This window comes from Semicossyphus pulcher, unplaced genomic scaffold (genome assembly GCF_022749685.1).
Source record: "Semicossyphus pulcher isolate SPU_LCO1_2020_fin unplaced genomic scaffold, fSemPul1.0.p SCAF_16, whole genome shotgun sequence".
NCBI classification, from domain to species: domain Eukaryota; kingdom Metazoa; phylum Chordata; class Actinopteri; order Labriformes; family Labridae; genus Semicossyphus; species Semicossyphus pulcher.
The window spans coordinates 370,711-383,677 of NW_027211670.1; the positions used below are offsets into that span (position 1 = coordinate 370,711).

Sequence of the window (12,967 nt, forward strand, 5' to 3'; positions counted from 1 at the left end):
AGGCTAAAGCTAACTGAATAAACCTCAAAACGAAAACAGACGACTCCCAACTATTGTTCATGGGAGCGAACTATACTAGAGCTAGAGAAAGTTATACTGTGTTGAAAAAAAGATATACAATGTTGAGTCTACTCTGTGCTAATCCTTATCACTTTTGTTGTTAGCGTTGTTGTTAAAAGGCAGCTTAAAATTGCGTCATATTTGTGGAGGCTATGGTCCTTGATGCGGCGGCCCGGGTTTATTCCCACCCTCCACCCTTTTCTGCGTGTCATCCCCACCCTCTTTTCCCCTATTTTCAACACTGTCCATTGTCCTCTCTCTCTGAATAAGAAATATAAAGGCGGCTTGCTTTGTGGGCAAGCTTTGATATGATATATATTTTTTCAGTGCCTGAATTTAAACCATTTTCTGATTGCCCCCTCAGAAATATATTTTAAAAATGAATTAAGTTTATAAATGTGCGACAAAACCTCAACATGGAAAATCTTAAACTGAAGCCCCTCTGTTGGCTATGTTCACTGCCTAGCTATATCATCGATAAAATAACCTAAAAGTACAACACTTTTTACTAACTAAGAACCAATCACATTTCAGAACCAGGTTTCAGGTTGACGTCTCCATGTTGACTAAATTGTCTTTTAAAACATCGCATGTGATTACAAACTAAGTTATCGATACACTGTTGGACCTTGTATGACGCTGAAATGGATTAGAGCTTCTCGGTTAGGTTAAATGATTGACATTATTATTCATCATGTTTGGGGTTCAGCTGAATGAGCAATATTCTGTGAAATGATCATGGCACCAACACAATATGGCCAGTTGTTACACAACTCTGTATAAACCAGCTGTAAACAATATTCCAACATAATAATATGTCATCTTCCTGCCCTGTTCATTTACTGTACCTCACTTTCTTTGTTTTCTGTTCCTCCAGACTATCTAACAGGGTGTGTGGGTGAAGCTCGGTGGCCTCCATCTCTGTACCCTGATCTGTACACACCCACGTCCCCTTCATGGTCCCTTCACTGGACCTACCGAGACTCCCAGCTGGTTAACCTGCCCGTCAGTCTGCTGGTGGAGGGAGACATCATCGCTCTGAGACCTGGTCAAGAGGCGTTTGCATCCCTCAGAGGCATCAAGGTCAGTCTGCAGGGGAACATACAGTACATGTGCATGTGCAGAGATGAGATGCAGGTTTAGAGGAAAATGTGCTGTTTTGTATTGAATTAACTTTACCACACCACAGCTGGTAAAAATCTCCTTCCTCTGCCATCATCAAACAGAAAAACCTCAGACCATGATGAGCACATTGGCCTTTGCTTGAATGCTGATGTTGTCAGTATTATACCTTCTGGAAAACCTGTAATCTAACTTAATATAAATCTCACTTTAAGGTGTACTCTATTCCTCAGTCTACACTCAGGTATAACACTATATCTTTATATTGTATATATTTATAATCAAGCACCTACATTTGGTGACCAAAGTACATTTGATGACCAAATTGCAACTTGTTTATAAGACTTAAGAAAATGAAATTTAATGCAACTTTAAACAGCCTTTCTTTACTTTGACAGGTCAAAAATTGGAGGAAATTTACAGAATGAAAGTGTTATTTTTTAGTTATTTATTTAAATAATAAGTACTCCTCCCAGTATTGCTCATGAGTAAGTCATGCCCGCGATAAAACATATTTGTTTTAAATTTTGACCAGCATGTAATAAGGTGCAAGTAAAAAATATATATTTAAAAGATATCCTTAAAAAGTCTTTAATTTAAGGTTAAAAAATGTCTTTAAAAGTTGTATTTTTACCAGTGAGAGGTCTTAAATTTAATATGGCACATTGGCAGAGACATGTGTGGATACTTATATCAAATCTACACTGTCTAGTTAGCGTTGTATAATTTTTTATTATTCTCTATTTGGGGGATTTGCTTGTTCATGTGACAGTTCACACAATTTACACAAAAAATCGTTAGAAGACAGACCTTTGGCTTCAAGAATCCTTTATTGTGTCGTTTGACATCTCATATATTGAATTAGTTCATTCAGCCCTGGTGTTCTGTACTAAGGTATCATATCTTCTTTTGACTTTCGATTATTTTATAGAATTAAAAAAAATGTTAAATATGCCACACCTGTGTTCAATGCTGTTTGTTTTTCGCTGTGCTAAACTGGTTAATGTTAATTTTTTTTTTGTTTGGATCTTAAAAAGTTCCTAAAAAGTCTTGAATTTGATTTTAAAAAGTCGTGCAACAACCCTGTGTGAAGGAATCTGTGTGGTTGTAGAACCGTAACATTTCTTATTTCTTCATGTGAATCTAAGGTTATCAGTTATTTGCTTTAGATATTCTTCTTGCCAGAACTGGTATTGCTACAGAAAGCCAATATTTCACAACTGTTCCAACATGAGTGAACTTAAATGCAATCAGAGTCACAGACTCCAACTGGCGCCATAATGGCAGGCGCATAGCATGCTTTTCTCAGTCCTGCTAGCACGTAAATAATTAAAACTGACTGCTGAGGTAAACGGTTACACACGAGATCGTCTTGCAAAAGGACATTTTCCAAAGCCAGAAAGACCAATTTGTGAAAACGAAATATCTGCACAAACTATACATTTAAATAAACATTATTTTAAGTATTAGTTATTAAAAGTGCTGCAGTGGGGTAGATGATTACAGACTGGGACAACAGACTATGTAGTTAAATATGGAACCAACAGGTCCTTGTAGTTTCATGTTAAAGGATGACTTTCATATATAAACAGTGAACTTTAGACGTAAAAAAAAATGCTAAAAAAGATGAACGGAGGCTCCTTAGGAAATAACTGTTGTAACTTTAGTTTATAAATAAACTACAATGAATGTGTCAAGGTTTATTCATATGAGGTGGTCTATATCATCACCACATATTTGTATTCAAACTGCAAAGCTGAGCTGCTGTCTGTGCGATGATCACATCAAGCCTGCAGCAGGAGGTGGTCTCTGTTGAGTAGCTGCATTGACGTTTGCTTGTTATGTAACAGACAGGCATCATCGTGTGGGCAGAGCCTGAATTTATACTGATATGGACGAGAGACAATCATTCGTAAAGGCTGGTAGCTAGTGCCAATTCTTGCTCATGTTGAAATTGCAGACATACAGTAAACATTCTTCTATTTTTAGCCATGTAAACAACAGAGCGAGCACAGTACAGATTTGGCAAACACGTATTTCTCTGTTTGGCCACAGTATCTCTCTAGGTCTTTACAGCTCAGATAAGATGAGTCCCTGCAGGTCGCATGTGGGTGTGGGAGAGTTTCCTCAATCCTACCTGCTCCCCACGAGTGTTTTATGAATAAAAGCAGTACAAAATAATTTTCTGTCCAATGGTTGGTTATGACATACATTAATAAGTGGAAAACAGTCACTGCACTGGCTACCAATTCCTTTTAGAATTAGTTTAAACATTTTACTAATCGCATACAAGGCTCTACATGCCCTGGCACCAGAGTATTTAAGTGAGCTTTTAACACCTTATTGCCCAGGACGGCCTCTGTGATCAGCCACATTAGGCCTGCTAACTGTACCAGAGTCGAGGTTGTAGTCAAAAGTATTTTTCTGTAAAGGCACCTCAGCTCTGGAACAGTCTTCCACTTTGTACTCGATCCGCGGACACTGTTTCTGATTTTAAGTCCAGTCTTAAGACACAGTTCTACAAACTTGCCTTTTTAGCGAACAGCTAATTAATTTGAGCTCTGATGTTCATATTTTATCTCCATATTTTAACCTATTGTATTTTGCTTGTTTTTTTTCTTTTTCTTTTAAACAGTTGTTTAACTGCATGCTTGTATTATGCGTTTTTGTGTGTCTGAGTGTGTTTACATTTCTGGAAAGCACTTTGTGATCTGTCTGGAAAGGTGCTATAGAAGTATTATTATTATTATAAAAAGTGGATACTGTTGGGGCACAAGTTTAGCGCAATCAGTAGAGCTCTTTGGTGCATATCATTCCCCGCTCTCTTTTCCCCATATTTCCTTTTACTTTTCACTGTCCTATCAAATAAAGGCACAATGCCAAAAACAATAATCTTTAATAAGTGGATGCTATTGAACTCTGGATCTAATGCAGTCACTCCTGCTCTGAAATCAGCAGCTAACGACAGCTGGACATCCAGCAGCTTTGCAGTTCAAAGAAAATAAGATTAAACATGTTATTGTAGAAAAGAAAACATTTAATATGACTAGATATTATATCTATATAATATCATCTGCTTTATAATTATCATCAGTGTGTCCTAATTGTACACACAGCTGTTCCGCAAATTCCCAGTTCTGCAGCTGGCTTGGCTGTCATGATGTGAGGTAGATTTTATTATCACTCGACTCCTCTCATAATCGCCAGCTTGTTTGCTTCGCAAACTTCTTTTACTGACTACTTACTCACCAGTTTACATCTCTATATTTAAAAAGATTTTTATGACCAAAACTGTATGGCATAAAATATAATGATATAGTGCATGATAGTATTGGTTTAGTGTAAAATCACAACCATATAGAATTATCTTAACTCGGGTACAGAGTGGCCCCCTAAAACTTAATTATGTGACCAGCTTTGTCTATTTTTCCACTCAGGATGATGAGCACATTGTGTTGGAGCCAGGAGATTTATTCCCCCCGTTCTCACCTCCTCCTTCCCCTCGAGTCAATGAGAAGAGAGGACCCCAGAGTCCCCAGCATCACCGTCTCTTCAGAGTGGTCCGGACACCAGTACTGGACACAGTCAGGTTGGGAACTTGTCTGTGTTGGTCCTGGGTGTTGAGAAATGTTTTGTGTGGCTTTTCTGAATGTGTGTCAAGTGGGTTTTTTTTTGCACCCCATTTAATGCTGTCTATGTGACCTACATCACCAACCATGAATGTCATCAAAATTTGTTTGACATCCGGTTTGCACACAGGAATAAATCTGGAGCTGTTACGCATGATCTGTAGATAGAGTAGAACTCCGAAAGTGTGGAGCTCAGTTAATGCCTGAGAGCGCAGCTCTGCGCAGCAGAGAGTGGAGGTGCAGACAGCACCTCTTCACAATCACTTTATGGGCGTGTTTGCGCTTCCATATCATCAGTGCAAGTTGCTTTGTGAATCGAACCTTGAGACGGAGCACATAGTGGGGGCAAATGATGCACAATTTATGGAGCTATCAGCAGCTGCAATCCATTATTAGAGAATTCCAGTTTTAAAAAGATCTTGTGTTTTGTATATTCAGACGAGTCTGTGAAACCAGAGAGTTTTGAAGATATGCAAATATACTATAATAATGCTAAACTCTTCTTAGAATTTTGTCAGTTAAATCAGATTTGGCTGTTTAATATAAAGCTTTGACTGTACTGTTCATCAAACTCTCATATCGGCATAAACAAGTCTTGTGTTTTACATGTAAGACGCTTGCTTATCAGGGTTTTCCATTAAATCATTTCCTACTAACTGCTTCAGAGTGTTTCAAGGCGTGTCAGTGTCCTTTTCAAATATATTGTTTAACCGGAGATAAGAGAAAGACACTGGGCTAAAGTTTGCCAAAAAGCATCGTAGAGATACTGATTATAAATAAAACTGCTTTATTCTGTAGTTTTACCTATTTTAAATACTGGGTTTGTTTGTTTTGACAAGGAAGAGACTTAATTTAGTTTAGGGTAAAAAGCTGTTGAGCTATAAATAAGCAAATCCTTACAAAAAGACCAGAGCAACTACAAAGGAGCTAGCAGCTGCTCTGCTCGTAGGCCCTCCTAACAACCTGTGTCAATGTTGACTTTTAACATTAAAGTTTTGTGTTTTACTGTTATTATTACCAAGATTGTCTGTTTTTGGAGACCCCTGTGGATAATTCAGCTCCTGGTAAAAACCCTGTGAACAATGAACACTGAAGCCTCACCGTAGAAACTCAACAGCAACACCTGGAGGTTAACAGCTGCTAAAGAGGAAGATAGAAAAAACAAGGTATTCAACTTAAATGAAAAGTAAAACTTTGTATTTTGTCTTCTTTCTTCAACAGGAACAGTTTGGAGTCCGCGTTGGCTCGACCAATCACGGTGCTCGATAACGAGAGGTTTACAGTGCAGTCTGTTATCACCAAGCTCGTCTGTCCTGTCGTGCTGGTGAGAAGTTAAGATGATGTTTCTGAATCATCTCTGTGATGTCTTTGGAATTAGATGTTCTGTAATGTAAGCCACCTTTAACTCACTGGTATCTTCATGATTTCTCTCTTTAGGTGGCTTTCCTGTTAGTGAACACTGTCCGCTATTTTTGTGACGCCCCCAGTCTCACACCTGCCTGCTACAATTTCTTTCAACTTCAGGTACAGTCACTCAAAGCTAAAATATATTTGTAGCTAGACTTTTTAAACTTTGCCGTTGTATGTTTACTTTAATAAATGTTGCAAATGTGCAGTTGATGGGTGTCCTGCCCATCTTGCCCCTGCTCTTCCCCGTCATGTGGGTGCTGCTGAATGCCTTTGGAGAGGCCAGGGTCCTCGCCGAGTTCAGCCGCGCATCACCAGCTGGTCTGGTAAGGCGCGCGCACACACACACACACACACACACACACACATACACACACATACATGCATGCATGCACTAATACAAATGCAGATCTAATGTTGTGATGTGCACTGAAATGACAGCTTTGATGGAGGATTGTGTTCTATGTGTTAACTAACATCTACAGACATACACACTAAAGGGTTAAGCTGATATTTTGGTTTCATAGTACCTTAATAACAACAAGAGGACTCCCACCTGCCATCTACTATGAAACAGTGTGATGTTTAATTGCATATTAAATCAATGAATGCCGTACAGGTGGTCTGCACAAAGGCTTGAATCTGCTTAATATGTCCACTGGCTGCGATTCAGCAGCATCAAGGCTTGGACTCAGCTCCGTCCTTTCACTGCATTTTCAGTGTTTTGCCTTGTTTGTGGACGTAATCGTTTCAACATTGTAACCTACATTCTTGATTATTTTCATTCAAATATTCGCTTAGGCTGTTCTCATCCCCAAGTCTTCAAATACACACACTTCGTCTTTTAAAATCACACCAGGATTTGTTTGAAGTCTGAACTAGGGCTGAAGATAATCAGAAAAAAGGGCTGCAGAAATTAGAAAAAAAGTGACACTGGGATAACTTTTTCTTCTGTGGTATTTATTGCAGTATAAAAAAGTAAAGGAAATTATACCAGATAAAGTCAATCATACTGTTTATTGTTTGTGACTTTTACCTTTATTTTCTTGTAACAAAACCACTCTCCTACTTTTATCACTCTTGGTTCAGAGAGACACCCTTATGAAAAAGTAGAGAGAGAAGAGGTGGAGCAACATGTTTCTTTATAAAATAAATAAAAACAGACTCGTGGGCTGCAGTTGTGTTATTTATACGATATGTCATCCGACATTTCGGCACACACAACCTCATGTTGTGTGTGCGCTGCAGGTATAGCCGCTAAAAGTAAACACTCCGCTCAGTTACCATCTCGTATATGTAGCCACAGCGTTAACGAGCACCGGGACGAGGTGCTGTTAATAACAATAATACACACACTGAAAAGCCGCCACACATTACGAAAAGCCTGCCTAAATCATCCAGCTGACATTATAGAAGCAGACTTTTGTTGTAGATAAGTGATGGAAAACGAGAAAATGGCGATTACTTATTTTGCACAAAGCAAAAATAAAGTAGCAGCCTGACATTATTGCTATTGCACATATGCACATCGCAATTGCGATTTTTAACGATTTATTGTGCAGCCCTAGCCTGAACTTGGTTGTTTTTTGTGCTTCATTATAACCAAACTGATCCTTTCATGTTAAATTCTTAAAAAGAGAAGAAAACAGACTTTAAAAACGTGCTCAGGGCACCTTGAAACTTACCTAACCACATGTTTTAAAGTAAGAAAGACATTAAAACAGAAGCTAAATAGTACCTTAGAACAGACCTAACCAGGTGTTACAAAAGATGGGGAAATGGCCTTAAAAAAGCTCTTAAGGGTACCTCGAAACAGACGCTAACTTTTGCTTCTTTTTGAGACAGGTGGTGACAAAATGTCTTCCAAATTGGATATTTGTATATGGTCTCTTTAATTAGCTTTATATGCTCAAACAGACTCAATGCATGTGTATTATATAGAAGTGTATTAATAAAAACACCACTGAACCTTTCATGATTTCTCTGTGCTTAATAGCAATGATTTATGAATGTTCTCCATTAATGCAAAACTTAACCAATAGAGGAAAAGCAAAGAATATCAACTTCTAATTGTGCTTAAAGCAGTAAACACTGTTTAAGACGTTTATTCCATGCGGCCTCTTGGCAGCTTTGATTTAGAAACAGTGTTAGTGATCTATAAACCCATATCAGCCTAACCCTGACACACAAACTCACATGTGCACACATACACACACACACACACACATACACAGAGGAGACACAGCGAGGGCCTCCCTCTGTGTTTTAACTAGACTCTTCTCTTGCCCCAGCTTGCTAAGTTCTCTGAGGACACTCTAAGCAGCTACACCGAAGTGGTTTCCTCCCAGGTATAACCTCTCGCTGTCTCGCTCCCCCCTCCCCTCCTCCACTCGCTTGGCTCCCAACTCCACCTGAACCCGCCTGTCTTCACTCGCTAGCTGTCCTCGCCCTCTGCAACTCCCTCTCTGGAACCCCCCGTGCACAGCTATTGCTACCCTCCCACCGCCACCCTCCAATCTCCATTACATCTTTGATTTCTTCATCTTTATCATGGAAATCTTCTGATTCAGTCCATCCATCGGATTTCTTCACTCCCTTTTTTTCATTCGGGCACTTTCCTTTGCTTTGTGTTTTTTAATTCATCCTGCACGACATGTTTATTTCCTCTCCTTTTGCTCTTTGCTTTGGTCACTCTTCATCAGTCAACATGTCTTGACCAAACACCTTTGGATGTAAGTTTACGCTTCGATGCCTCCAGTCGTCTTTGACATGTTATCTCAACAGCCAATCACGTCTCTTTTAGATCCTTTTCTCACCTCATGGATACACCTTATGTTCTCATAAGTCTCATAGTTCCTGATCAAACCCAATCATCGTCCTCCATTGTTTCTGGGCTGTAGTGCTCAAAGGAAGAAAAAGCAAAGACTGCTTCCCATTTGTCTTATTTTGTCTCTGGTAGGGATGTACGATATTATCGGCACGTTATCGCTATCGGCCAATATCGGCTTAAAAATGAACTATCGGATATAGGCCAACACGCCGATATCCGCCGATATCCGCCGATATAATTAACCGATAAAATAATGGGCTGCTGCATACTTGACTTGAGACCTGCGCGGCGCAGCGTGATGACCTCACGTGTGTCTACCTGCAGCATGAGAGAGTTAGAAGCCAAAATGTCCGAGGTGTGGAAGTTTTTCAAAGTGTCCGAAATAGATGGCAAAACTGCAATTTGCTATGACTGCTCAGCTTCGGTGATGCGAGGAGGAGCCAAGGCAAAGTCTTTCAACACTACAAACTTGATTAACCATCTCAAGACCATCTCACCCCAACCGTTGTAACAAATGTGATAAGAGTATCACCATTATACTGTACGCTAATTCCAATAGAAGAGAGTTGATGATCTCTGCAATTAGGTGTGCGGGAAAAAAATATCGGTATCGGTAATCGGCTAAATGAGTTGTAAAATATCGGCATATCGGATATCGGCAAAAAATCCAATATCGTGCATCCCTAGTCTCTGGCTTTGGCATTTCTCCAGATGAATACATTTTAAGTTTAAAATATAAGGAGCACATGATCCTCAGAGGGACTTTCACTTGAATCTGTGCCTGACCTTCCACTTCTGCTTGTCTGCCTGCTCTGCATGACTGGAAATCAGCCCAATGTGGCCTTTTGCTGTTAATTCTCTCAGGTTTTCTCTCCTTGTTTCCTTTCCTTATCTCCTTTTGAATTACAGATTTTAAAACATCACTTTGACTATTAAAATCTGGATTTTGCTGATTAATTAGTAATAGGCTGTTTTAAGATGCTAGTATGCTAGTAAGTTATGCTAGTGTTGTTGATGCTTGAACTGATTTGTCTGACTGGACTTTGTTGTTGCGTCACTTGCATCCAAGATGCTTCTAATTGGTGCCTGCTGCAACACATCTTTCCTCCATGTCTGGATGGTTTGTTGACCTTGGTTAATTCAAGTTCGAGTCACTTCAAATACATTAAAAAACTTGAATGATTGAGGAATGTTTAAGCGTGGTATTGCTGTGTCATTTACATGGATGATTCAAGCTAGTTTAAATTTAGTTTGTTGCCTATGTATGTACAATAGGGATAACTTAATAAGATAAAAATAAAACTTTATTAATCCTGAAGGAAATTACAGTGCCAGATAGTTCCTATTTTGTATGGGAACAGATGGTGTACTCTATACAGATGTACAAATATATCTGCAGTAATATCCCTGTTTTCGTCCTCCTGAAAGTTATAATCTCGAAGATTTTAATGTAAATAAATGTCTGTTAGGTCACTATTGCTGAATGAGGTAACACAATGGTGACTGAGCCTATGGCCCACTGATGAAAGCCTTTGCATTTGCAGTATATAGTATTATTATGGACTGGGTGTCCAGTTAGTGACACGTTTTCCATCAGCCAGCAGTGGTTGGTCTGCCAGAGAGGGTAGGCGGAGCTAAGCGGCTGCTTTTCCGCTCTCTGCAAGTGTTGCGAGTAAACAGTAATCTACTATGGCTGAACAAACAAAGAAAAGATGGATGACTACAGATACAACTTCAAAAAGAAGTGAAAATCCAAAGACAAAGAAACAAACTCGACGCTCAGATGAAGCAAACAGTCTAAAAAGGAAAGTGACCGTCAGCCAGGAAAATCAAGAGTTACAGCCGTGACAAAGGGAGCCAACCGTGGACGTGTGGTTAAATTGGAAAGTGTACTCCCACAATTACCGTTTATCGCCATTAGGTGGCGCCCAAGAGAACGAAACTGAAATCTTCGAGATTGTCAGTTGAAGCAATGTGCCTCAGATGTTACGTCTTAAATTCTCAGTCATTACTGAACTAAATGAAAGCAACCAGGCATCGTAAAATTAGTGTAAATTATTATTTTAAGTGATGCAGTACAATGAATCCCCAGAATTGGCCCTTCCCGCCCCCCTTATTTACTGTTGCTACGCCTGTCAAGCTTTCGCACCGGCATGTGTGTTTTGAACTATTACAGTGAGAATTGTTCCGAGGGAAATAATTTCTGGAAAAATGGTTCCCAAATATCAGAGAGGACAACAACGCACATTTGAAAGCTACATCCAGAATATAATTTGTCAGCGGAGTGTTGAGAATGAAGAGGACATAAAAATGGAGGCAAAAGCTCGACGTCCCAATGCAACGTCAGGCACCACACGTCTTGACAGTTCATGTTAAGCACAATCATATACAGGAACAACAATGTTCTTGCACAGCGGGGTGAGTCAATATATTGTTTTATTTTAAGCTAATGTTTAGTTATGATTCCCTTTAACTTGCATTATCTTATATGTTTTAGCACAGTGCTAGCAAAACTAAATTATCCCACTTTTTCATTTTGTTTAAAGCGCGTCAGGATATTGCTCTCATATCGTGGGCTTGTTCCAAACACTGGATCTCCTAAAGGCACAACAGGAAAGCCCAACAAAAACCTGAACAAGTTTGCCTCAACAACGGCACAAACCAAGGGGTGGTAAAATAAAGGCTGTGCTGATATCATCGATGGTGGTAGCGAAGGCCAGACAGGATCGCAAGCGGAGACCAGTTGACTGTCTTCCTCAATTTTTAATGTCCGACATCTCTGCTCTCGAGTTTTTGGCTTTGGAAAGCGTAAAATATGACACCCCTCTCCAAACTTTGAGGATATCTGCTGTCGGACTTGCAGATTCCATATGAACACCGTTTAGGCATTTCTCCTTGTTCTGAAAGCTTGACAGGCCTCCTGCGCCTAGTTACAGTTGCTAACGTAGGATTGGACAGGCTGTTGAAGGGAGAGGCTTCCCTCTCAGGGCTTCAGTAATCATCGCTGCATGTCAAGGACAAATAAAAAATCTGTTTAGAATTGATTCAAACTTCAAAGGCTAATTTCAAATTTAGAAAAACAAAGAATGAACAAAGGTTACAGGCAGGAGCTTGGTTGTGTTACAGCCCTAATGTACATGTTTCTTCAGATAGCCGGAAAGTTTTTGATGTTGGATGTAAAAGAGAGGAGGCAAGGAAGGGGAGGTTGTTAGATGCTTTTGGACCTCTCACAAAATTGCTGCTTGCTTCACGTCCTTGCATTGTTGTGTAGAAGCTTTGTCCTTTTCTCTCTTTGTAGCCCGATCACAGAGCTGATTAGGACTTTGTTTTTAATCTGTTTGGGCTTTAAGGCATACATTTTAACTAATTTCTTTTTTCAGAACTCAAGTTAGTTTTTTTAAAAATACTTGAAAATGAAATACTTTAATTGGCTTTATTTATGACACATTACATCTTGTCAAATTTAAATAAATTGTTTTGATAAATACCTGCACCCTCTAGTATGTCCTTGAAAGCAGCTCTCAGACTTGATCTATACGTGTGTGTTTGTGTGTGTGTGATCTCATGTCTAGGAGATGCTGCGCTGTGTGTGGAGACACCTGGTGGGCGTCCTGAAGGGAGAGTCTCAGACACTCTGTTATACGTCAAGCCTTTTACACACTCTGGGATCTGTTACTGTGAGTATTACAGGGATCAGTGTGAATGGGGAAGATGTCCTGATATTCTGATTATACTCTGTGAATGCTCTACATGGTGTGTTATTAGGGCTGTCAAAGTTAACGTGATAATAACGCGTTTACACAAATCCGCATTAACAGCACAATTCTTTTACACATTAACAAAAGTGCGCCAGGTTGTAACACAACTAGGGAGCTGCATGGTTTAACAAGCCCCTCAAATGCATCTTCAGTGACCACTT

At 39.5% G+C, this 12,967-nt stretch overlaps 1 protein-coding gene across 2 annotated transcripts in view; it reads left to right on the forward strand.

Moving 5' to 3' along the window:
• tmem94 (transmembrane protein 94) overlaps nt 1-12,967 on the forward strand; it is a 47,206-nt gene that overhangs the window by 11,795 nt on the left and 22,444 nt on the right. The window contains exons 5-11 of one of the 2 annotated variants that reach the window (XM_069664338.1): nt 938-1,143; nt 4,620-4,771; nt 6,033-6,135; nt 6,249-6,335; nt 6,428-6,544; nt 8,510-8,566; nt 12,621-12,725. In XM_069664338.1, the coding sequence (XP_069520439.1) occupies nt 938-1,143; nt 4,620-4,771; nt 6,033-6,135; nt 6,249-6,335; nt 6,428-6,544; nt 8,510-8,566; nt 12,621-12,725 (827 nt within the window). The remainder of the gene's footprint in view (nt 1-937; nt 1,144-4,619; nt 4,772-6,032; nt 6,136-6,248; nt 6,336-6,427; nt 6,545-8,509; nt 8,567-12,620; nt 12,726-12,967) is intronic. The other variant, XM_069664336.1, reaches the window with a different exon arrangement.